The sequence below is a fragment of the Marmota marmota genome, unplaced genomic scaffold, assembly GCF_001458135.2.
Source record: "Marmota marmota marmota unplaced genomic scaffold, marMar, whole genome shotgun sequence".
NCBI lineage: Eukaryota > Metazoa > Chordata > Mammalia > Rodentia > Sciuridae > Marmota > Marmota marmota.
The window spans coordinates 19,392,954-19,418,571 of NW_025999913.1; the positions used below are offsets into that span (position 1 = coordinate 19,392,954).

Here is a 25,618-nt window from a genome sequence, read left to right on the forward strand (position 1 = left end):
TGGGAAAGGACCCGAGGGGAGGGAGAGGAGGGAGTGAGAAGTGCTCCAGGAAGGCTTCCGTCTCCTGCAACCTGGGATCAGAGCCTGGCTCACCTTTCCTGGTGGTCGGCTTCTGGTCCATCTAGCTCCTCTGGCAACAGTGCCTTGCTTAGTGGTGGGGCGTCCCTCTTCCCTGAATCTCTGAGACCACGACCAGCTTCTATCTGTAGGGAGAACAGGAGCCGAGACATGACACACAAATAATTTCCTCCCACTAACCTGCCACCTCTGGGCACCAGCAGCAGGTGCGGTCCCTACACAGCCACCTGATTTCTGGGTGCGCTCCTGCTCTGCTTTAGGAGGACAGGATTTCATAAGGAAGTCAGGCTGCTGGATATCCCCAGTCACTCCCTCAATTGTCTCCCCATCCATTTCCTCATCTGCTCAGGAATGAGGAGGCTCCTTGCTGAATGGTGCTTCAGGAATAAAGGAGGAAATCCACAGATGACTTATGGAGCCCCAGAGAACCAGGCAAAGGTGAGAGTGCAACTTGCAGCAGCTCAGGAAAGAAGTGCAGTTAAACCAGGGAGCTGAGGAGCAGGTGCCGGAGCAGGCTTCTCTTCCATTCAGACCTCGCTTCCGCTCCCTCTGGATAATAGAGCGTGTTCTGTGGCCTCCCCTTTGAACACGAAGCAGGGAGCTGCAAGGCACTTCCCTGTCAGACACCTAAAGGTTCCAACTGTTGTGTGCTGGGGCTGGGGTCGGGGCTCAGCAGTAGAGCGCTCGCCTGTCATGTGCCAGGCACTGGGTTCAATCCTCAGCACCACATAAGATAAATAAATAAAATAAAGGTGTTGTCTCCAACTATAACTAATATATATGTATATATATATGAATATATTAAAAAAATGTTGTGTGCCTCACACAATTTGGACACTTTACTGGGCTGACAAGATACTCCTTCACTTACAAAATTACACTGAATGGGAATTTTTTACTACATTATTTTAAAATTCAGTCATTTTGACAGGCAAAGAAAATTCATGAGTCCAAATGGACCTGTTTAATTTGATGTTTGTGTACTAAACTCTCTTTGGGGGTGTATACATCTGCTTCTTCTAGGAAAATCCCCCATCCTGAAGGTATTGCTAGTTTTCCATTCTTCCTCGAACTACTTCTGCCATGACTTTTTAAAAGAAAAACAAAACAGTATTGTATTTATGTTTCATGATTTGAGGTTTGCTCGCTTCCTGCTTTAAAAGACTTATCCGCATCTTTACCGAAGTTCATAACCTACGACCTTAGGATACAGGAAATTAAGGAACGATACGGGTGAAGAATTCTGTTCAAAACTATCCTTTGCAGTATTAGTTGTGACAGCAGAATATTGGAGATAAACTAACCTAACAATAAGAATTGGCAGGTCACATATACAGAAACAGGTTCACACAAGTTCCCAGAGGCTGTTCTTGAGGTTCAGAGCAAGACGGTCACTTTATTGCTTCTGATTTTCCATATATACCAAGTTTTTCTAATAATTAGTAGATATCCACTTAATACCCAGAAGAAACTAAATTTATTTCTAAAACAATTTAGGCTTCATCCCATGGGCAGAAGAGTAGTCTTTAAGGCAGATCTCTCTATAAGTCTGAGTAGCATGACTCCCCCTCTAAGTTTTCAGATTTTCCTGTTTGCTTAGGATGGACAGAAGTGGAGGCTCAACTTCTGGCAGGAGCAGAGCAGCGCCTGACAGGTGGCCACTGCTCTGACCTGAAGGCTTACGGCGTTGGCTGAGGGTTAGGTGCCCTGGGCCCTGCAGCCTTCCGCGCGGCCCTGCGAGGCTCACCTGGAGCTGTCGGGTGCAGAGCTGGAGTCTGCACGTCTCCTCCTGGACCTGTCTGGTTCTGAAGACCCCAGGACCTGCTGGAGGCAGCAGTGTACTGCACCCACCCACCGCTGTGTCCACTCAGCTTCCCCAGCTCCCCAGGGACTTCATAAACTTGGAGCCAAAAGGGACTCAGAGATTTTCTGTCCCAAATATTCATTTTATTGATGAAAAAACAGGTGCAGACAGCATGAAAATTCCTGAAACCACACAGTTCAGAGCCTGTCGGGTTTCTAAAGGCCCGGCTGCTGCTTCTACCTGTGAATACTCTTTCTTTATATAGTCTAACTATTTTAACCATAAGCTTAAAACACAGTAGGGTATCTTCATTTTGAGGCATCTTAAATTGAAATCTATAAATTTTAGATCAACTTTTAAAAATTTTATTTCAGAAAGAAATTTGATGATGAAAAATACTTTAAGAGCTTAAAAAAAAAAAAAAAAACACTACATTTTCTTGTGTTTCCTAAGGTGGTGGAATCATATCACACAACGCATGACTTCGGTCTTCCTTCCCATCCCCCTTTGACGTCAAACGGGGGAGGGGGGGGAGCCCTATGTAGCTTTTATGGTTCTAAATATCACTTTGAATCTTGCCTTAATGGCTTTCAGTTGTCGACCTTTTGTTTCCTTTGAATGAGATAAATACAGAAACCAGGCAAACAGCCCCATTCTCAAGCGGAATCTTTCTGTGGATCGTAATGAAAACCATCTTTCTAATGTGATCCCAGCAGCTTGAGAAATATGGGTTCTGAGCCCCGGCCTGACTGATGTGCCCTAAAAGACAGTGAAATAATGCTCCATCTCACTACAGACGATTGAGCACATGTGGTTTTGTGAAGGACCTTCCCATTCAGGAGGGACACTTTGGAAACAAAAGAATGAATCCTAGTGTCAACGTTGTGAGTACCAAGAGGGAAACTGAAGAGAAATTAAAGGAAAATTATATCTATATAAAATAATACTATGACACAGCCCAGGGTATACAGAGAGATAAAATTGGTGATATAGATCTTACGGTTTCGCGTAGGCTAAAGAATACCTTTTTCCTCTTCCTCTTAGTCTCGAATGCATTATTTGGCTATCATAGTCTTTCTCCCACTCTTAGAAGTCCCGTAACATGCAGCCTGGGTTGCGCCATCTGTTAGTCGAGTCTCCTGGTTTACTCAGAGTAAATGCAATGCGAAGTTCAAAGAGCATCAACCTGCAGTTCAGGGTGCCCAGAGTGACTTCCCCTCTGTCGTTCCCAGCCTGCAAACCAGGGCGAGTTTCATAAGCTCCGAGAGCTCTCACTGCTCCGTAGGAAAAGTAGGGAAGGCTATGACTTCCCAGGACTGTCAGAGTTAAGCCCAGGTAAGAGACACGCCTTGTACGCCCCAGAGCATCCCGCCTGGGAAGGCTCCTTGTGTGGATCTCGGCAGCATCAACCAGCACCTCAGCATCAGCACCAGGCCTCTCAGGTCCCTGAGAAGTGCAGCCGTCGGGCAGATAAAACGCACTCATGAAAAAGTGCTTTTGACGGGTTGCTGACTTGGTTTTAAACTTGTTCTGTTAAAAGTGGGTTCTCCTGGCCTGGAGTCCAGAAGATGGGCGGGGAGGGCGTTATCTTGCACTAATGTCAGAGGCCGCACCAGGAGGAGAATCCTTCCCCCTCACCACCCGCGGACCTCGCTGAGGGAATAGAGCTTCTGAAAGAACCTTTCTGACAGCATATCATTGTTGCACTGTCCGTTCATTCATGAATTTCATCACAACAAAAGAAAAAGTGTGCTGAGCCCCCTCCGCGGGAGACAGGGAAGGCGAGTTAGGCCCAGGCTCAGCGCACTGCAGGAGACACAGCCTGCCCTCCCCTGCCCCCACCCCAGCCAGGGCCCTGCTTTAGAATCGGGGTTTTCTTGGGGTAGGTTGGGAGACGGCACTGCACTGCACCCCGACTCCAGGCTTCCAGCCCACTGCCAGTAACCATGACCTCTCTGGGCACCTTTTCCCAGCCGCATGGTGGGCAGCACACCAGGGACTTCTAGAAGCATCCACACGCTCTCTTGCCTTCATGCCTATTCACAACTTCAGTCATTTCCTCCTTCTCCTGAGAGGCAATTCCAAATACATGTAGAAATCTGGAAAAGCTCGTTGGCCACCAACCCAACCTTGCTGGTTCTGATCCACTGTTTCTTTCACCGTCCACTCAGCCCGACTCATTGGGGTGTCACAGTCAATACTCACGGAGTCCTCAGGGAAGTGACCCACGTCCACTGTGTCCATCTGCACCAGTGTTCCCTTAAGCCTTGCTCTGGGGTCTTGACCGACTCATGACCCCTCTCAGAAGGTTCCTTCCTCAGTTTGGAACCAGACACCATTCTCAAACGCAGACTCTTAGGTGGCTGTTAATGTCTTTCCTCCGACGTTCCCTCAAATAGTTCCCTCTCTCTAGTGGATCTCTGATAGATTGGAAAGTAGCATCCTTCCCCCCAAAGAAGACAAGCACTTACCTTCACCATTAAACCCGTATTTTAAGCCCCAGACTTTAAGGCTGGCTTAAAAAAAAAGAGGGAGTTCCCATCCCCTATTCCCTTTCACACCCAGGCGCCTCACAGGGATAAATAATAAGTCACGTGGCAGACAGCACCAGGTTTGACCCTGGGATCTTGGAGCAGAGAGGCTGGATTTGGCTTTGCCTCTTAATTTTTAACTTTGTTTTCAGGTTGTCACTCAAAAGACGTCACCGTGTTGTTCAGGTCTGCGCTGAGTATGCAGCCATCCCATCAACAGGCCTGTCCTGAAAGGTGGGGGGCTGCCAAGGAGCTGGATTCTGAGGCAGGACTGAGAAGCTAACCCCACTTCTCTTCCTAGTGTCTCCGGTGACTCTGCGGAATTCACATAACCTTGAAGCCAGGGTTGAAATATGCCGTCGCAGAGGTTCCTGGACAAAAGAAATGACTAGCAACTGGCCGAAGACCTCTTTGGCCCCATATGGTTAAGTCAGCTAGACTTTCCTGAAGCGTTTGTGCCCATGGGCTGGCAGATGTGAGCTGGGTCGCTCTGATAACTCCCCCTGAAGCTGCCCCTGCTGTCCTTCCGGCTTCTTGTCTGTCTGCTCGACTCCTGATGCTTGGATCTGTGTCTTATTTATGCTTCTTAATTTTTGGACTGTTTTTGCTACTGTATCTTCCTAGTTTGACTCCTGACCCTTATAAAATGGGGTGGGGACCTGCCCTCTGAGCCTTTATTGATTTCAAACTTCCTGAGTTAAATTCTCACCCCCCCACAGCTACTCTTGCTGTATTCCCCAAGAAAGACTACTAGTTAGTTGGGCTTATTTGCATCCTGTAGAAATTTAAGAATTTTCTATTGCTCCTTTAATAAATTGCTACAAACTTAGTGATTGAAAACAATTCAATCAATTTCTTACAATTCTAGAGTCAGAAGTCCAAAATAGGTTTCACTGAACCAAACTCAAGGTGTCAACAGGACCATGCTTCTTCTAGAGGCTCTAAGGGAAAATCCATCTCCCTCTTTTTCGATCCTTGTCGTCACCCACATCCCTTGACTCTTGGCCCCTTCCTCCATTTTTGAAGCTAAACAGCAAAACATTTTCAAATCTTTCTCATGCTGTGTCTCCTGCCTCCCTCTCATAAAGACCCTAATTAAATGGAGCTAACCATAAAATCCAGTGTAATCTCCCCATCTCAAAATCCTTAATAAATCACACACATGAAGCACCTTTGGTCACACAGGTAATCTATGTACAGTTTCCAGGGATTAGCATGTGGACAACTTTGGGAGCATTAGTTTGCTTGCCACAAAAAGAGTGGTCTAAAGTGTTCAGTGACACAAGGAAGATTCAGAGTGCATTCTTCAAGTTGAACATTTTGAGACTGAATTCTGCAAGCTACCTGAAGGGATATGGTGTATTCTTAGAATTACCATCCGCAGTTCCTGGCACAGCATCTGGCTTACAGTATGTGCTAAGGTCTGAATGTTTGTGTACCCCAAAGCTCATATGCTGAAATCCCGATACACAAGGTAGTGGTATCAGGAGGTAGGTCCTGTCATGAGCAGAATCCTCATAAATGGGATTAGTGTCCTTTGAAAGAGTGTCAAGGGAACTCCTTCAACCTTTCTGTCATGTGAGGACAAATAAGTAAGCAGGCCTCACCAGACACTAGTTTGTGGGTAACTTGATATTGGACTTCCCACCTCCGGAACCATAAGACACAAATGTGCGTTGTTTATAAAGCCATCCAATTTGTGGTAATTTGTCATAGCAACCTGAATAGACAGTATGAGTTCAATAAATAATGGATTACAGAGTGAACTTATTCTGGAGTTAGATTCACTATCAAGAATCAAATTTCTGAAATTGGTTCAAACCCCTCACCACTCAGCATGATTTTCACATAGCAAAGTGTTGCTGAATCAACTCAGTGAGTTATACTCTTAGAGAACTTGTCATATGTGTTACATTATAAACCTCAAAAGTAACAGAGCAGAGCCCAACCTGGTGACACACACCTGTAATCCCAGCAGATTGGGAGGCTGAGGCAGGAGGATCACAAGTTCAAAGCCAGTCTCAGCAATTTTGTGAGGCCCTAAGCAAATTTCCAAGACCCTCTCTCAATACAAAAAACATAAAAAGGGCTGGGGATATGGTTCAGGGGTTAAGCGACCCTGGGTTCAATCCCTGGTTTGAAAAAAGAAGAAGAAGAAGAAGAAGTAACAAAGCAGTAAAATTCAGAGATCCTGAAAACTTTGGCTGTATTTGACCAGGACAGTTCAATTCCACACTTTCATTTATTTATTTTTAAAATTTGCTCTGTTCTAGACATGGCGCTAACTTTGGAAAATATCAATTTGTTTAATACCTGGCCCATGACTCCAGAGAGTTCAAAGTCCCCAGGGTGAGACTATATCCCAAACAGACAACCAGGATGCACAGGGAAACCTGACGCAAGGCAGCCTTCAGGGTGTAGGAGGCCGAGGAAGGACCCAGGCGGCCAGGCCCTGCCTTCCCGCGAGGTGGGAATGAGTCCCTGTGTAGGGAAGGGCTTTCCAGAAAGAGCAAAGCCACTGGCTTGGTGTGAGAAACTAGAGTTGTTCAACACTAGCGGGGATTAAAGTACAAAGGTACAAATGGGATTTGGTGGACTGACTGGAAACATGATAAATATTTTTTAAAAAATCAATTGCTTTAGGGCTGGGGTTGTGGCTCAGCGGCAAAGCGCTTGCCTAGCACTTGTGAGGCCCTGGGTTCCATCTTCAGCACCACATATAAATAAATAAAATAAAGGTATTGTATTCTCCTACAACTAAATTAAAAAAAAAATCAATTGCTTTAACCTGTAGAAATAACATCCAGAATAAAAATAGAAAGAAGTTATAATATGCCCTCAGGAAAAAAAAACAATAATTTTGTTGGCATTATTTGAAGAAGAAAAATGTCACTTAGAGAAAATAAAATAAAATAAAATAAAAAATTTTAAAGGATGTTAAGTAAGATCTGGCTAAATGAAACTACATACTGTATATGTGGACAGAAAAACATTATCATTAAAATACAATCCTCCCTAGATTCATAAACAACATTCAGTGAAAATTGAAATGGAGAAGGAAAAAAATAGAAGGACAAATTGGGACTCTCCCAAACACCCATAAACAGGAGACTACATAACACATCCAGATGAGACCTTGTGATCCATCCTGGTCACAGGAAAGTAAGCACCAATGAAAGGAACAAGTCACATCCGTGTTATCTGAAGTGAACGCCTTTATCTAATGCAACATGATTTTAAATAAGTAAAGCAAATAGAACATGTGAAGGGACCTCATTTTGTCCCAAATATTTTCTTAAAATAAGTCTGTCTATGTGTACATTTGCGTAAGATTGTTTGGGCCAGATTTGCTGTTAACTTCAGTTATTAGCTGGGTAACCAGTGAGGTGGTAAAAAAGCTGTAAGATTAAACAACAACAACAGCAACATAAAAGACCACAAAAAAGCAACATTGATAGACTCTGGAGGTAAAACTACACGTGTGCATGTGCATCTGTATGGAACTCTCAGAGCTATGTTTCTGTCTCTGCGGGCACGTGTATAGGTATGTTAGAGATCTTTGCCATCTACTCCGGCAGAGGATTAACATCCAGAATATATAAACAAATAAGAAAACTAACCCCCCACCCAAATAACTCAATCAATGAATGGATAAAAAAACTAAACAGATATTTCAATGACTAACAATTGAAAAAAAATTCAACATCTCCAACAAACAGGTAAATGCAAATCAAAATGACACTGATATTTCATCTCACTCCAGTTAGAATGGCAATCATCAAGAATACAAATAATAATAAATGCTGGTGAGTATGTGGGGGAAAGGGTACACTTATACATTGTTGGTGGAACTGCAAATTAGTACAACCACTCTGAAAAGCAGTATGGAGATTCCCCAAAAAACTAGAAATGGAACCACTATATGACCCAGCTACCCTATTCCTTGGTATTTATCCAATACCTAAAATCAGCTTACTATAGATGCACCCTCTACAATGTGTATAGCAGTACAATTTAAAATAGCCAAGATATGGAACCATCCCAGATACCCTTCAACCAATGAACAGATCAAGGAAATGTGGTGTATATACACCATGGAGTTTTACTCAATGGTAGAGAAGAATGATTTTATGGCAACTTTTGGTAAATGTATGGAAATGGAGACCATCATGCTAAATGAAATAACTCAGACTCAGAAAGTCAAGGGTTGAATATCGTCTCTCATATGTGGAAGCAAAAAGTGGAGGGATCCCATGAAATTAGAAGTGGCACCAGTGGGGTGGAAGCAGGGGATTGAGGGGGAGGGAGGAGGAACAGGAAAAGGGAGGAAGAGTGGAATGGAACTGACCAGATCATGCACATACATGAATAACCACGGAGAATTCCATATTCTGTATGTCTATAAAGCACCAATTTAAAAAACTATTAGTAAATAGAAGGAAGACCAGAAGAGTAGAGGAAGAGCAGCTAGGAGAGGGATGAGGGGAGGGAATGAGAAAGCACAGGTGACTGAAGTGGAGCAAATTATACAGCAAGCATGCATGATCATGTAAAAATAAACCCCACTATTATTGTAACTCTCATGAACTATAATAAAAACACAATAAAGACAAGTAGGAGAGCGCCATCTACTGGCAAATGTGTTAGCAGACAGAAGGCATTAGAAGTAATGTAAAACCCCTTGATGAAATGCCCCTCCTGTAGGTTATGAAAAACCCGAAAGAGGCAAGGGGAAAATCCAGAGGGACAGTTAGGGCATTTTCTAGGAGTATCGCAAAATATATTCTAATAATCCATGCAAAGTGTAATGATTTTTTTTAAATACAGGGGGAAAAAAGTATAATAATAAGAAACAGTAAATTATTGAAAGCTTTTCCCACTGGTGTCCCTTCTCCCCAGAGTAGGAATGAAGCAAGGAGGTCAATTATCACTCTTTATGTTCAGTGTTATAAGGAGATGCTAGCCAGGGTACGATGGGAAAAAAAATAAACACTGATGTTAAATGTTAGTGGTGTAAATATTCTTTAAAAAAAGGGGGTGAGGCAAAGATCATTAGAATGAATTTTAAAATGCAAAAATTGAATATCTGCTTTCTAAAATAGAAACACTAACTAAAAGATACAAATAAGTTAAAAATGAATATACAAAAATAGGTATGATTCAAACAGAAAAAAAAAAACCAAAAAAACAAACAAACAAACAAACAAAAAACCCACAGAAGTGGCTACAATAAAAACAACCACAAAGTAGAGTCTAATACAGAGAGTTTTACCAGGATGGGGGGGGGGAGGGTAGATAGAATGGAATATCACAAAAATAAAGATCAGTGGCGTAGAAGAAGGAGATTAAGAGGGAGCAAGGACCATGGGAAAGGGGAGAAAATGTGGGATGGATTTAAGCAAACCATATTATATGTACACCACATTCCTATACCATGCATATGAATGTACCACAGGGGATTTCCCTTTGTGTGTAGTTAGAAAGGACCAATTGAAAATCAATAAACGAGCAAAAGGAGCGTCAGTGGGCATAGAGTCAGGAGAATGGAGGAGGTGGGAGGGGAGGGAAAGATGGGGAATGGGGATTTAAATCAAATTCTGTGCGTGCATGATTGTGTCAAAGAGGGACCCAACTACTATGTGTAACAATAACCACCATAAATTCTAGTACTTTCTGATCCCATGTGCCACGCTGACCCTGACATGCACACACATGCAGAGCATGTAGCCACTCAGCCCAGGCAAACCATGTGGCACACAGTAGTCACAGCTGTGTGCATAGTTCCCAAATGAGACTTCAGTGCCTGTTATGGCTTAGATGCAATGTGCCCCCCAGAGCCTCTTGTGCTGAAGGCTTGGTCCCCAGCACAGCCATGTCCAGAGGTGGGGCTTTGGGGAAGTGCCTGGATCATGAGGGCTCTGACCTCATCAGTGCATCAATCCATTAAGAGCTGAACTTACTACTGGGAGGACGTGGAAACCGTAGGGGGGGGGTCTTATTGGAGAAAGTGGGTCCCTTGGGTGTACCCTTGGTATCTATATCTTGTCCCTGGCCCCTTCCTCTCTCTCTGCCTCCCTGCTGATAGGAGCTGAGCAGCTTTCCTTGGCCCTGCCCAGTGGCCATGATGCTCTGTCTCACCTCAGGCCCAGAGCACTGGGAGTCAGGAGACCCTGGACAGAAACCTCTGAAACCACGGAGGGGACACACTGCATCCAACACGAACCCTCCCTCCTCTGAGTCGCTGGTGTCGGGCATTTTTGGTCGTAGCAATGCAAAGCTAACAGAGTGCAAGTCAGAAAGTTGCTCTTACATTTAGCACATATCACTATGCTGGAAGCTTCTAGACATTTGGGATTCATCAGTGAACAATATGGATCACAATTCCTGCTCTTCTGGAACCTGTGTTTTCACAGGGGAGGCAAGCAACAAGCAAGATCCATAAGTGAAAACTTTCATGGGAAGAAAATCGAGGCTTGAGAGGACTGAAGGAGGCACAGTTGTCAGCAGTGGGTGGTGAGTCGATTGTTGACTGGGGAGATAGCCATTCCTAGATCTTCTGACGCCATCCCTGAAGTCTGAATTACTTGGTTCCTGTGGAGGGTGTGTGCTCAAGGACAGATAACTCTGCCTAGGATGGGAAAAGGTAATTCTCTTCCCTCCTCCAGGTTAGAGAGAGGGAGAGGAAGAAGAGGAAAAAAAAAAATGTCCATTTTAAAATAAGTCTCAGTGGCAGAGCAGCAAGGGCTACATTCAAAGTATGCGGTGGACCACTGTTACAGGATGTCTCCTCCCCATAGACAGACACTCAGTTCAGGGTCTAAAGGAAGACTCTGGGGACCCACTCCCCAGGCTGGGTCTCGGTCCTGCATCTCAGGCTGGCAGAGACAGATGGTATGCCCCCTTGGGTGGGCTCTTGTTGGTCTTCCTAGGCCTGGCTTTGGAGACGCACATCCCTGAAGGCCCATCGGCACCCAGGTGTCCCAGTCCTGCTGCTCTCACCACCAGCCAGCTCCTCCTCCTTCAGGCCACAGAACACAGGTGCCAGAGAGGACAGCTGCCACAAGACAGACTCTGCCTTGCTGCTGTTGGTGGTGGTATGTTATTTTGTGTTTCACAGTTTTTTGTGTTTGTTTTTTAATCTTTTGGGAGGTCAAATTTGGGATGCAGAGTACAAGAATCCAGAGCCACATCAACAGTAGTCAAAGTCATGGGTGTCTGCGAGGAGCACACTGGGCTCAGGAATTCGGGGCTCATTCTCCCATTGCTGTGCACCAGTGGCTGGGGAGTTGATATTCCATATGATGTGTCTGGGGTCTGCTCCACAGGACTCTCCAGGGTAGGATGGATCACTGCGTAGCAAAACCCAGGATGGCTCAGAGCCAAAAAAATCTCCTGTTTGGGGTGGAAGAGAAGAACCTGTTTCACTCTGTGTCTAGTCTGAGCTGCTGGACCAAGACTGTGGCCACACAGAATTCCTTGCTTCCTCTGCAATCTGTTGCCCCAGCACTACCTCTGGGTGGCCATCAGGGTTGTCACCTGATGAGCCAGGGCTTAGAGTTGGCCCTGGTGGCTCCCCAAATCCCAGTTTAACTCCTGTGTCCTCAGTCCCTTCACCAGTGCCTGTGATCCATCACATGCATTTTTTTTTTCTTAAGTAAGCATTTATTGGGCACTTACAAATGCCTCTTACACCTCAGGCTATAAATGCAACAAGGTGGCATTCCAATGTAGTAGTCCTCTATTATTTTCACTCAGTAATTTTTGTACCTTGGATGGCTATAGTGTTTTTACACTGGTTTTGAAATGGAGGAGCTGGAGTTGAATGGCTCAGGACTTGACCCCATCCCAGCAGCCTCTTCACAGTGTGCAGAGCAGAGCCATGGTCCCTCAGGGCCACAGTGCACTGCAGAAGAGGAAGATACCCACTGCGGGGGCCCTTTCCCTGAGCGGCTCCTGCTGCCTGTCCTGGGCGACTGTCTGTGGCTGTAGAAAAGCATCCCGAGTCCTGCAGAGGGGCTGCTGAGGTGGACAAGGAGACATGGCCACAGGGCCGAGAAGGATGGAGGCTGACTTGGGAGAAGGTGGCGGTGCCAACGGGCCCAGCCTTCCCACCACCCCCAGTAAGGCAGTTGTAAAACAGTAAGTGACCAGGGTTAGCAAAGAAATGACACTGGTCAGGAAGCCTATGGACTCCCGAAAGGGCTGGTAGCACACGTGGAAAGGCCTCTCAGGTCTGGGAGCTAACCCTCTGCAGGCTCCCAAACACTGTGTGCTGGGTCACCAGGGAGTTTATGGGATTGCCAGTTGGTTCCTTCTGGTTCACTTGCAAAGCAGCTCTTTTTTTCCCTATTTCCTCCCCGCCCTGGCAGGACTAGCCAACTGCAAAAGATAGGGCAGCCCCATTGGCCCCCAACCCTCGGCCCCGCCTCTCGCGTTAGTTTCACTTCGGATCTGACTTGGGCGGGTCCGGGAAGCGGCCGCTCCGAAGGACGGGCAGCAATTACCCGAGTTGGTGGAAGGTCCCGGCCAGAGTCCTCTGGGTGGGGATGGTCTGTGCTGGGAAGTGTGGTGAGTGGCGGGGCGGGGGATGCGTTTCCTGACAGCGGAACCCCAGCAATGCTCCCGACTTTGCTTAACAGCAAAGTCTTTTTCTGTCTTTTTCCTTTTCCTTTCCTCTGTCTTTTTCTACCTCTCCTTCCCCATCCCTCCCTCCCGCTTCGCACCGAGGCTCGGAAACTCCCGGTGTCAGGGGCACTGAGGCCCAGGTTGTGCACCCTGGCCTTGGGAGCAGGAGTCGCTCCTCCCGCGGGCAGAGCGCCTCTAGCGGCCAGGCGGCCAGACGGCCAGACGGCCAAGGTAGAAATCCTGGGAAGAAATCCCACAGGGCTCTAGGGGGCAGGTCCTGGTTCTGAAAGGACGACAGCCCATTTAGCTTCAGTAGAATTCCTGTTTTTAATTCCAGGTACTGCAGTTTCAGAGGAAAAGTCACTATCCGAACTTCCTGTCTGCTGCCACCCAGGAGCATACCCCTGGTGGTGGGTGGGTTACACGGGAAAAGGAGGGTCCCAGGGGGCTGATGCTGCTCCTAGTCACTCCCCCTTCTCCTCTGGTCATAACCTGCTCAGTGATGCACGGAAGGGGGCCCAACACCCTGGGTCCCACTGTGGCCTGCCCTGCCCACCACCTTCCCTATATCCTGGACTGGCCGCCTCCTGGAGTCAGACCCTGACCCGGAAAAGACAGGCATGTCCCTGGTTGTCAGGCATAGGACTAAACCTCCCCTCCCTGGCGCTCATTCTGCTTTTTCCCTCAGTTATGAGGTGGGCAGGGGAGGGGGGACAAAAAAAGGAACCAGTTCTTCTGCTTGCCTTGCTTACATTATCACCTTCCTGGTTTGGTCTCCCCTGGGACGTGTTCACCCGATGACCAGCCATCTTTGTGGGGTGGACTCAGATTTGATCACCTCAATGAAATAAGTCCTGCCAGACCACCTGAGTGTCACTACCAGTTAGAAGAGGATTCTGAACCGGTTCTTGGCACCCACTAGAATAAGGAAGTGTCCCCACAGCCTCTCTGATTCCCTGCTCTTCCTACAGATCCTGTGAGGGGGCCTGTCTCCACCTCAGACTTTCCACTGTGATGAAATGTTCTCTGTCTGCGTGGTCAGGCAGCCACTCCATGCAGCCATTACAGAATTAAAATGTGCCGAGGAAGACTGAGAAACTGGATTTAAGTTGTATTAAATTTTCATTAAGTTAAATTTAAATGGCCACACATGATCTTGGTACCATATTGGACAACGCCGCTAGATCTTTATGCATCTTCTAATTTCCAATCTGCTTCTTCTTTTTAGACCAGTGAAGGCCAGTAACATCCAGTACGTTGTACCTAGGCTCAGCTGTGGTGTGTTTCCGTCCCTGGAAAATTCTGGCTGCTTCATATCTACCACCAGAACTTCTCAACAAAAGCCATGGCCCTTGCCTCATTCGCAAAGAAGATAAAAGAAATAGCCACCTGCCCCATCTGCAAGAACCTGATGACCCATCCTGTGATCATCAGCTGTGGACACAGCTACTGCAGCACATGCCTCCCGTGGTCCTACAACACCCAGAACCTATTAGGATGGCAGAAGTCCTTCTGCTGCCCTCTGTGTCAGGTCTCACTTCCTGTGACAAATTACGGGTCCAACAAGGTTCTGGAAAACCTCCTTGAGGTCATTGGGGAGATGGGCCTTGAGCAGCTGTGTGGAGAACATGGCGAGCAGCTGCACCTCTTCTGTGAGAACGAGGGCCAGCTCATCTGCTGGCGCTGTGAGCGGGCCCCAGCGCATGCAGGGCACAGCACGACTCTTGTGGAAGACGCATGCCAGGTCTACAAGGTGAGCATGCGGCCCAGGCACCTCAGTGAGAGCCAGCTCCCCCAGCCTGAGACTGGGACCCTGAACTATGGCTCTTATCATGTTATCCTGAAAAGTAGTGTGCGAGGCACTGTGCGCCCAGTCTGTCCTCGAGCAGCCAGAGTGGTGCCTCCACGGGGATTTTCATCTGAGTATTGACGGGTCAGTGACATGGTCACTCTGACACTGCTAAAATAAAAGGAATATCCAGGACTGGAATTGAATGATCCCTGTTAGGAAGAGAGTGAGGGCAGTTTCCAGCTGCATTATAGAAGAAACCCTGGGCTGTGGGGTTGGCGTGAGGCAGAGGCTCTGGCTGACACCCAGAGTCTTGCCCAGAGCGCGTGGAGGAAGGCAGCCTTCGCTGTGGCATGATGAGGCAGCAGCCCGGCTGCTGCCTCCCTGCTCCGCCCCGCCAGGCTTGAGGAAGGCTTGTTCCGGGTGGGGGACCCCTTGTTCTCCCCTCCAGTGTAGGAAGACTTGTTGGAAGCCCTTCCAAAGGACATATTGATCCTGACTACACAGAACACGCACAGCTCTTCCTTTAAGTCCACTTGCAGGCAGTAACTAATGGGGACATTCAGGTTTGAATTATTTCCCCACCCAGTGAGAAGAAGAGAAGCAGCACACGGTGACAGTTAATAAGGCTCAGAGCCAGACTCCTCAGGTTGAGATCCTAGCTCTGGCGCTCAGTAGAAGGGCATTTCTAGGTAAGTTACTGAAGATCTTCATGCCTTCGTTTTCCCATCTGAGGGAAAGAGCAGATCCCTCCCTCCATGACACACACCCAGGGTTTGTGAAGTGTGAAGGGATTTCAGTTGGAAAGGCATCTGGTGCACAGCCAGGGCAACCCGTTACACAGAGGCCTTTCCTGAGGATGCTGGGGGTGAAAGGGCATACCGGGAGAGGACAGGAGCCAGTTCTCTTACACACGAGCAACTTGGGTCAGCTTCTAACTGCTTTCAGTGGAAATATGAGAAACCCTTTTGAAACATAACCTAAACCCTGGACATGGACTCTAAGTACTTTTAAATTGGTTTTGTGACGTTGTTCTTCAGAAATCAGAATCTCCCTTTTCCAGTAGCCATTTCTAGTCACATCAGCTGGCGGCCAGCCCAACTTTCCTTCCGACTCACCCATACGCCTACAAAGTTCACTGGTATTAGCTGTGTTTGCTCAGCTTATGGTTCATAAAGTTTCTTAGAGTTTTTCCGTGTCTGTACAGTGTTTCCTGGCAAGACTGGTGGCCGTAGTGCAGGCCTGGGTCACCACAGGAAACTGGACTTCAGCTCCACTGTCCACCGGTTATGGTTTGGGCAAGGTGCTTAACCCTTCCCTAACCCACTGTTGAGGGTGGCTACGGAAATCAGTATGTTGCCATCCATCCAGTCTCAGCGTGCTCTCCGGCCCAGTGTAAGACTCAATAAGTAGTATTGGGGTTGTAACTCATCTTGGGGTGGGAGGCCGGGATTCCCGGGAGGTGTCTAGTGAGGAATCAAATTGAATAGACTTCACTCACCTGATGTTTTCCTCCAGGAACAACTCCAGATTGTTCTATCAAAATTGAATCAACTCCATGAGGCGTGTACAAATCAGAAGGCATTCGTGGCAAGGCAGATAACGGAATGGAAGGTAAGTACTGATCTCCAGTTATTTTCTGTTGCAGAGTGTAGGCATGGAGGATGACTGGGGCAAAGCACAGTGATGGACCATTCTCAATAAAAAAGACCAGTGGATGAACCTCAAAGAAGAAATCCTTGTTTTTACGCCCTAGTTGTTTATTTCCATAGATGGATTTTACCACCAAACCCTTGGGTCTTTCACTGGTAATTGTCTGGTGTTCCTGATAACTTACAAGAAACCAAACTGCTGTCTGTGTTTGCCTGCAACTGGTCATGGCTAGTTTTCACACTTGGACACTTCCCAGACGTGCAGGTGTCAACACTATTATGTTTATGGTCTTGTTGTATTGACCGCAGGGCAGGGTCTAGCTCTGGGCCGGTGCGTTCAGAAACCAGCCTTTGAGAGCACGCACACTGTGGGATCCCTTCGTGTCGAGATTTATGAAACCAGTAAAGGAAACCGGCTTGCTTTGCGTGCTGCATCATACCTGCTGCAGGGTCCTATGCACTGCAATTGCAGACTGTAAGGTTTCAGACTGTGCATGGCTCACCGGCCTCTGCATTATCAGAGACATTCCTTTGTATGAATACCTATTTAATCCACTAGCTTGCAGCCGGATTCCACAGCCAGCTAGCCATTTTGCCGCTTTCAGGGGATGATTTCAACCTATGCTTCTTTGTGTGTTTATGTTGAACTTGAGCTTCCCAAGGATGGTCTGACTTCCCTAATTTCGGGATCTTGGGCAGTGGGGAAGACCTTGATTTTAACTAACATGTATAGAAAGCTCATCAATCAAGGGATAAATCTGTACTTATCTCCACAAAAATTCCATCTCATCCTAAACCAATGACTCTTCTAATGCCATATCACAATTGACACACTGCAAGAATCTGGGACACCCTCATGGAAATTGCCATTCTCTGTCTCCTCAAATGAAAGCTGAGTCCGGTGAGACTTACCATTGGATTTTGGTTATCTTATACAGAGGGATTATTAAAATGACCCTGGAGCCAGGCGCAGTGGTGCACATCTGTAATCCCAGCAGCTTGGGAGACTGAGGCAGGAGGATTGCAGATTCAAAGCCAGCCTCAGCAACTTAATGGGGCCCTAAGCAATGCAGCAAGACCCTGTCTCAAAATAAAATATAAAAAAGGGTTGGGATGTGGCTCAATGCTTAAGAGGTACAATTCCCTGTACCAAAAAACCCAAACCAAACCAAACAACAGCAAAAACAAACAAAACCCACAAAAACCCTAGATGAGTATTTATCTGTTAAACATAACAGACAGTGCTGGGTAGTGGCTCAGTGGCATACGGCTTGCCTAACGTGTGAGGCACTGGATTCACTTCCCAGCTCTACGTATAAATAAATAAAATAAAGGTCCACTGACAACTAAAAGATATTAAAAAAAAATAACAGCTGCCATATCTGGACCCCCTCTGCCCAGAATCAAGGCCCCTTCTACCAGCTGGTGGTCTCAAAATCGACCCTTTATGATGGTCTTTACTAGCTTTTGCTTTAAGAATTTTCTTCAGACTCAGAAACGCCTTCTTACACTCCAAATGAAAATTCAGTATTATCCTTGTAACTGATAAGCATAGAACTAGGGCAGGATTCAAATGCTTTAACTTATCTAGTGCCCCTGTCCCTCCGTCCCCCTGTATCTTGGCTGAAAAGGGACATTAATCAGGTGACTATAGAAAATCAGGGTCAGTCTCTCCCACATTCTTCCAGGTTGAATGACTCCCAAGAAAATTATGTCCCAGTAGCTGCTTCAGCTGTGTGTGTGTGTGTGTGTGTGTGTGTGTGTGTGTGTTAAAATACGCACACCACGGGATTTGCTGTGTGAACCACTCACAGCGTGAATCTCGGTGATCTGGGTGCTTTCATGGTGTGCAGCTGTCTCCATCTCCGTCCCCAGAACACTTTTTGTCTTCCTGACTGAAACTCAGTCCCCGTTACGCACCAGCTCCCCGTTTTCCCTTTATCCCCCTCCCCCCGCCCCGTGCCCGGTGACCACGGTTCTGCTTTCTCTCTGCATCCGTCACCTGCCCCTGCCATTTTTTTTTTTTTTTTTTGGTACCAGGGATTGAACACTGAACTACGTATGGCACATCCGCTCCCCTACCACGGGACACCAGCCTCGCTCCCCCCCAACTTTTTAAAAAATATTTTATTTTGAGACAGGTTCTCACTAAATCGCTGAGACTTTCTTTGAACTTGCCATTCTCCTGCCTCAGCCTCCTGAGCCACTGGGATTACAAGCATACGCCACCATGCCCAGCTTGTCACCCCCTTTTGACCTTTTTTGACTCTAGGAGAAGATTGAGGCTCGGAAACAGAAAATCAAGTCTGACTTTAAGAGTCTCCAGGTTTTTCTGTGTTTGGAGGAGCAGTGTCATCTCTGGAGGCTGGAGGAGGAAGAGGAGGACTTGCTGAGCAGGATGAGGGACAGTGAGGCCCGGCTGAAGCACAAGAGCGATGAACTCCAGAGCCACATCCTGGAGCTGGAGGCAAAGTGTCAGAGCTCCCCGCAGAAGTTGCTGCAGGTGAGGCTGTGGACTTGCAGCAGGGGAGGGAAGTGTCGGAAGAGGGAGTCGGAAGGCGGGCAGGAAGGTTGGAAGGCCTGCCTTCACTGACAGCGGTGCAGCAGCGTGTGGGGAATTGAAGGTCATGCTTCTTTGAGATAGTGAGTCCGTTTCTTCCGGGGGCTCCCAGCCGTCCATGGGGTACCTGTGTGATAATTAGAAGAGCACACTTGCTCTGGGTGGACACGGTGTGGCCTAGTGGCACCACAGGTAACTTCTGCCATCCCCTTCCCTGTGGCCCATGTGCACAGATCCCCAACTGTCAGACTCTCTCCTGAGACACTTTTCCCATGACAGATGGTGACAGGGAAGCAGCCACATGAGTACCAGGCTTTTCCCAGATCTGCCCATGGAGGCCTGCTGCTGTGGATCTCGTGGGTCTTTGTACAGCTACATGGAGAATGCGTGCCCCTGAGAGACAGCAGGACCTGTCACTTTGGGCTCCCGCTAATAGGGAGGGTGGTCGCACTATAGGGTTGCGTATGGCACATCTGCTCCCCCACCACGTGACACCACTGCCACTTCCTCCGTGGCGCAGTCTCCTGAGTGGTGCACAGATTCCCCACTAAGCACCTTTGTGACAAGGAACCTCCAATATGGGCTCACTTTAAAGAAACGTAGGCCATTGAAAACAAGTCTTGCCAGAGGCAGCGCAAACAAAGCCCCTGGCCACTCCCCGGGCAGCCCACAGGCCCATCCACTGCAGACAGTACTGTTCCCAGAGCTGCTGACAGAGGTGACAGACTCAGGCCAAGTCGGCCGGAGGTGGGGTTGGGAATCGTCCCCTCCTAGTGTCCGTCAGTTCCAAGGCTGGGATCGTGCTCTGTCCTTCTTTGGGAAGAATGTTTGTAGGGAACAGCTCTACATGCCAGGTCCCATGGAATACTCACCTTCTGTCCCTGTTCCTTTATAGGATGTGAAAGACATCGTGACCAGGTAGGTCCTGTATGAGTGCAGGAATGGAGGGGCAAGGGCCCTCCAGCTGAATGGAGCATGCCACTGAGGAAGCCTCTGGCCTCTGCTTCCTCTAGGAACTGGGGGAAGAGGCTGGAAACCCTGGAGGACTTTTCCATGGAGATTCATACCACGTGCAACATTTCTGAGCTTTACTTAGATGTGAAGAAAATGCTGAGACGCTATCAAGGTATGTGAACTCAAGAATTCCTAAATGCTGGATGGAAGGGACCCTGAACAGTGACCGAGGTCCCCCGTGTCCTCAGCAGGCACGCAGCCAGAGGCTGGGTAGTTACTTGCAGAGGAGCGTCACACTTTCCCCTCCTGGAATGCTCTGAGGCTTCGCGTGCCATCGATGCTGCTTGTCTGTGGACCCTTCAAGTTCCTCCTGCTCCACAGATTACCCTTGTCACTCCAGGCAACTCCAGGCCCTCAGTTTTCCCATCTGAAAATGAATATATTAGCAGTTCCCACTTCCTTCCTGTGTGTAAATTGCCAGCACAGCATCTGGCACATGACAAGGCCACACCGTGGTGTTAGATCTGATTAGAGTGTTTATTGTGAATATTTTAAAGTCTTAGAGCAATGCAAGAAAGGTAGATGAGTATCATAGATTACGGTTTAGAATTTTAGGGACTTGACTCAGATCATCCAGGTTAATATTAGAACCCTATCCAAAAACCAAGTTTTGCTCATTCAAAAGCCTTAGCTTCCTGCTCCCTTGATTGTGTTAATAGTGCCTGATGTAGTGCCACAGTTTCTTATGCATAATCATGAATGTCAAAAGACTCTGAAAATGGAAAGTCTTATCATGATGTGTTTGGCTGCCAAGTTAGACCTACCCTGGAATGACTTGGTTTATGCGGCCAACAGTTGCCAAAAAATTTACTCTCTGAAAATGATACAGATATATTATGTTGCAGTTTTTGTGAGCCAGGCATGTAGGCACAGCTCGGATTGGCCTCTGCTTGTGCTCCTCACACCTCTCAGTTAGGGTGTCCTCTCGTGCTCTGGTCTGGAGGCTAGGCTGGGGAGGAAGGAGTACACTTCCAAGATCACTCCGGTTGCTGGCAGAATCTGTGCCCTGAGGGTGGCCAGACATAGGGCCCTGGCTTCTTCTTGGGTGTTGGATGGAAGTTGCCCTCCACTGCTAGAGGCCTCGGCTCAGATTCTTGCACATGAGCTCCTCAGTTTTTTCTTCCAAGTGGGCTGAAGAGAGAGAGACTCTATAGTAAATCTGCTAGCAAGATGGAGTCTTAATGAAATGCAGTCATAGAAGCTCCATCCTATCACCTTGGCCATATTCTGTCAGCCAGAAGCAATTCTCAGATGCTGCCCACACCTGAAGGGTAGGACTTTTACAAGGATGTGACACTGAGAGCCAGGGGCTACAGAAGGCTACCCTTGAGCATTTCTGTCCTCATGGCCATGTCTGAACTGCATCGATCCAAGACTTTTTGAAGTCTGTTTATTCCACTTATTCTGAAAATATGTTTTACTGCAGAAATATTGGTGCATTTGATTACAGCGTTCTGCCTTAGACCCAGAGGAGGTAGACATGTGCTGTAGAGTACAGTACCCTGAGGTGAAAAGGTCGACACAAGGGGTGCACATCCTAATTTTATTAGATTCTACAGATCTTGAACTAGTAACCACTTATATATCCCTCTAGTCACAAAAGAATTCCCAATGTTTCACATCTCCCTGATTTCTTTGTTTATAAAAATTTTTAAATATATCTGATGGATTTGAAATGGTACTTAATTGTGAATTTATTTTAAGTTTCTCCAGCTCATAGTGAGGTTGAAAAAAAATTTTTTTGATGTCCATTAGCCTAATTTACCCATGATTTCCTGTGGCTTAAGATTTTTTTTTTTTTTTACTGGGTTGTTTACTTACTTATATCTGGGAATTTTTTTTATAGTCAATATCATCTTCTGGTATTTGAATGGCATTTTATACTTACATTCTGTTTTTTAATAAATGTGTCCAGATTTAGAGTATACATACTTTACTGTTTTGATAAGTGACTTGGTTTCAAAAGAAGCCAGTCATCGTAAGGATTGGAATTAGTGACTGAGATTCACTCATTTTCAGCATCTTGCAGTTTCTTTCCCATAACTTGATGATGTGGTGGTTGTAATAATTTAGTTTATAATGTTAAACCACAGTTTTGCTCTCAGGATAAACCACACACACACACACACACACACACATGCACACAAACTTATCTATACATTATGTATAATGTACAGATTTGACATTCAAGCTTCAAGTTACCTGCAGACCATCATGGTGCTGTTCCCAGGTCATGCTGGTTACGTAGTGTGGTCAGCATAAGGTAACCCACTGGGCAGGGAGGTACCCTGACATTACAAGAACAGGGAAAGAAGAGCCAGCTGCCCTCTGTAGGCTCAGAGCCCTGTGATCACACTTGTAGAGACGACTGCTGGTGGTGGTGGGGGGGCGTCCTATGCGTCAGGCAGGCTTGCATGTGAAGTGAGTTCAGAGACTCTCCTGCTGTTTGGAAAAGATGCTCCTCCCCTGAGGATACCCAGGCTTCCCTGCTCTGTAGGTCGCCTCGTGCACTCGCTCCACGCTTCGACTCTGTGCAGTTGGTAAAACCATCACTCCAGTCTGTTCATATACATATGTGAGAGAGAGAGAGAATAGGATACCTCTAATAATCCAGAACTGATGGATATCCACAAAATGTGGAGATTGCATGCTTTTAATGTAATGGATCATATGCTGTGTGTGGGAAATATGGGAAGCTTTAATATATAAAAGAGTACTATTTAAAGATTGGCTTTTTATTTATATAAGATAGGATATATAATATGTATAACATATTATATTATAAACATGCATGTTAAACACATGAAGTTAGACATAGTATGTATGATATACCTGTAATACACGCTATTGTGTATGCATTTATTGTATGTGACATGTATAATATGTTATACATAACATTTATTACTCCATCTATACTGTCTTGTACAGATATTTGCTACCATACAGTGCTGGTCAAAGGGAGACGGCAGGGCTCCTTTCAGCTGTACTACTTCCTGGTTCCTGGAAGTCCCACATGGGAGAAGGACCTAGACAGGGCAGGAACCACTCCAACGCCCTGGTGTCTCTGAAGGAAAGGACAGTGGTGGTGAGGGTGATGTCATGGATGTACTATGATTGGGATCACTGATTAGGCACTCACCATGTCCACCAGGTGCAGGCCGACTGTCCCCATTCCATTCTCCCACCAGGGTCTGCAGCAGACATGGTGACTGCGCTTCACTCGCAGAGCTAGTAAGAGTTCTGCCTGTACCTGAGCACAGACTGGCTTTATTTAAATAAGTTGCCTGGCGCAAGAACACTCATATTGCTCTCTGCCGCTTTCTTGTCCTTTGCAGTCAGTGTGACTCTGGATCCGGATACAGCTCATCCCAGCCTGAATCTGTCAGAGGACGGGAGACAAGTGACTCTCAGAGGCTGCCAGAAGGATCTTGACTTTTCTCCCAGGAGATTCAGTGCCTACCCCTGTGTCCTGGGCTTCGGGGGCTTCTCCTCAGGGAGACACTACTTTGAAGTGTACGTTGGAGAAGGGACTGCTTGGGATTTGGGAGTCTGTTTGGACAGTGTGCAGAGGGGCGCTGACATGAAGCAGGAGCCGGAGTTTGGCTTCTGGACCATCAGGCTGCACAAAGGGCAAGACTACCTAGCTCTGACCAGTCCCCCCACTCCTCTTCCTCTGTGTGAGAAGCCCCTGGTTGTGGGAGTTTTTCTGGACTGGGAGACTGGATTTGTGTCCTTCTACAACATGACCACTGGCACCCATATCTTCACTTTCCAAAATGCCTCCTTCTTCACGACTCTCCAGCCCTTCTTCCGTGTTTATCAGCACTCTCCTCTGTTCCTGCCTCCCCTAGAGCAGTGAAGAAAGGAGCAGCCTCCTAGGTTAGCCATCATAGAAGGTTACAGATCCCCTACAGGCAGAGCGTGGTCGGTTCTCCTCATTGCCATTCCTCCAGGCCCTGGAACAGTGCTGGGCTTCCAGTGGCTATTTAGTGAATCTGCATTGAAGTACTAGATGTCAGGAGGGTAAGCCTGCCCCCTGTGGTCAGCTGAGCCTCAGTGGGAAGCAGGTAATAGCTCCGCAGCACAGAAGTTCCCCCAGGCAGGCCGACAGAGGCTGGCTTGTCCCTCGTTGATGAAGGGTAGCATATTTCGCTACCCTAAAATACTCTTATTTTGTTAAAAAGCTATCTAAGCCCACGTTCTAACCGCTTCCTGGCATTACTTATCTCTTGAGTATTCTCACGTGTATGTGGGATGCACATGTTAATAAATTTCCGTGTAATACATTGTCTCCTGTTAGTGTGTCTTGTTGATTCAGTTTACAGGGTCCCGAGGGAAAAACCAAAGGTGGGTAGAAGAAAAAAGTTGGTTTTATTTTTTTGCTCCCTTCCACAAGGAAGCTTTTTGTTGCTTGTGACAAAACTACCCACCAATAACAACTTAGAAGAGGAAAAATTTATCTTGGCTCAGTCCTTGGCTGACCCACTCCATTGTGGCTCCAAACGTCACTGGTCTCCAATCTTCAGACAGAATCAGGTCAGGGTGAGGCTTATGCGGATCCAGTGTCACACTGACTATGAAGCAACAGCAAACAAACAACAACAACAACAAAAATGTGCAGTGTTTCTGTCTGTTTTTGAGCTGGAAAACAATTAAACAACCCCTCCCATGTTAGAACACAAGCACTATTTCTCACTCTGCTGATGAGCACCGCTGTAGATTCAGCCAGGCTGTGCTAGCCAGGGAGGTGCTGCACGTCAGGTCTCTTGAACTGCGTTTCCTGGCCCCAGGATCAGGGATCAGCTCCTCAGCTGCCATTCTCAGCTTGAGGCCATAGTCTTAGGAAGTGGAGATGAAAAATAGCCAGTAGGTTAGCAGGAGATGGAGAAGAAAGAACAGCTGCAGGCAACTGTTGGCTGGGCTTCTAATTGTAAGGGGGTCCCACCACAGGCTTTTCTCTGAAGTTGGGTCAGCTGTGCAGACGGGAAGTCAGGGGGAGTTAACGTCCCAGAGGGATGGCTGGACAAGGGCTCCACTGGCCTTCAGAGAAACAGTCCTGTGGGATGCTGCCCTGGGTACTCCTGGCAGCAGATGGGTCAAGAGCACGTCAGCCTCGGTCCTCTGCCTTCTCTGTCTAATTCTCTCTGTTCCAGCATCCCTGAATCTTGGGGTCACATTCCCACCTGTTCCATCCACATTTGGGTCTGACCTGGGCTTCTCAGAGAGAGCAACAGCTGCTACCTTCCAGTCTTGTTCCCTTTCAATGTAGAAATACAGAAATAGCTAGCCAGTGATTAAATTAACACAGTCTATTGCAGAATACTGTAAAGCACTGCAAATCTCACTCCTAGCACGGAGAAGAGCCACCACCTGCCCACACACCTTAGTTTCTGCACTTTTCCTCTGCTTGTCCCTCCCCCACGTTTCAAATAGGTGGACCCAGATGAGGATGGACTCAGATGAGGATGGAAGGAACATGAGGTAAGAGAATAATTCTATAAAATGGGCCCACTGTGTCGACCCCACATGCTTTCTTTGCCAAAAAGCAATTGACCTGCAGCTCTG

At 47.1% G+C, this 25,618-nt stretch overlaps 2 protein-coding genes and 1 long non-coding RNA gene across 15 annotated transcripts in view; 2 read left to right on the top strand and 1 right to left on the bottom strand.

The window, feature by feature from the left end:
• The window catches only part of Slc17a2 (solute carrier family 17 member 2), a 19,599-nt gene extending 15,112 nt beyond the window's left edge, over nt 1-4,487 (bottom strand). For 6 of the 11 annotated variants that reach the window (XM_015494100.2, XM_015494099.2, XM_015494098.2 and 3 more), the window contains exons 1-2: nt 4,354-4,487; nt 94-203 (exon numbers count right to left, since the gene is read on the bottom strand). In XM_015494100.2, the coding sequence (XP_015349586.1) occupies nt 94-121 (28 nt within the window). In that variant the 5' untranslated portion in view covers nt 122-203; nt 4,354-4,487. The other 5 variants (XM_015494094.2, XM_048799886.1, XM_015494097.2 and 2 more) reach the window with 5 other exon arrangements.
• Nucleotides 3,095-5,242, top strand: LOC107149306. Its single transcript, XR_007346287.1, has 3 exons — nt 3,095-3,217; nt 4,566-4,599; nt 4,715-5,242. It is a non-coding gene; the product is annotated as an uncharacterized LOC107149306 (long non-coding RNA).
• Nucleotides 5,243-12,840: 7,598 nt separating this feature from the next.
• Trim38 (tripartite motif containing 38) lies at nt 12,841-24,342 on the top strand. 3 transcript variants are annotated; one of them, XM_015494101.2, is made up of 7 exons: nt 12,841-12,981; nt 14,267-14,791; nt 16,346-16,441; nt 18,752-18,982; nt 19,935-19,957; nt 20,053-20,165; nt 23,389-24,342. In XM_015494101.2, the coding sequence occupies exons 2-7, from the start codon at nt 14,384-14,386 to the stop codon at nt 23,910-23,912; spliced, it is 1,395 nt and encodes a 464-aa protein (XP_015349587.1). In that variant the 5' UTR covers nt 12,841-12,981; nt 14,267-14,383; the 3' UTR covers nt 23,913-24,342. The 3 variants fall into 3 exon arrangements, with proteins under 3 accessions (XP_015349587.1, XP_015349588.1, XP_015349589.1); XM_015494102.2 differs by having other exon boundaries at nt 18,806-18,982; XM_015494103.2 differs by having other exon boundaries at nt 18,830-18,982.
• The last annotated feature ends 1,276 nt before the right edge of the window (nt 24,343-25,618 follow it).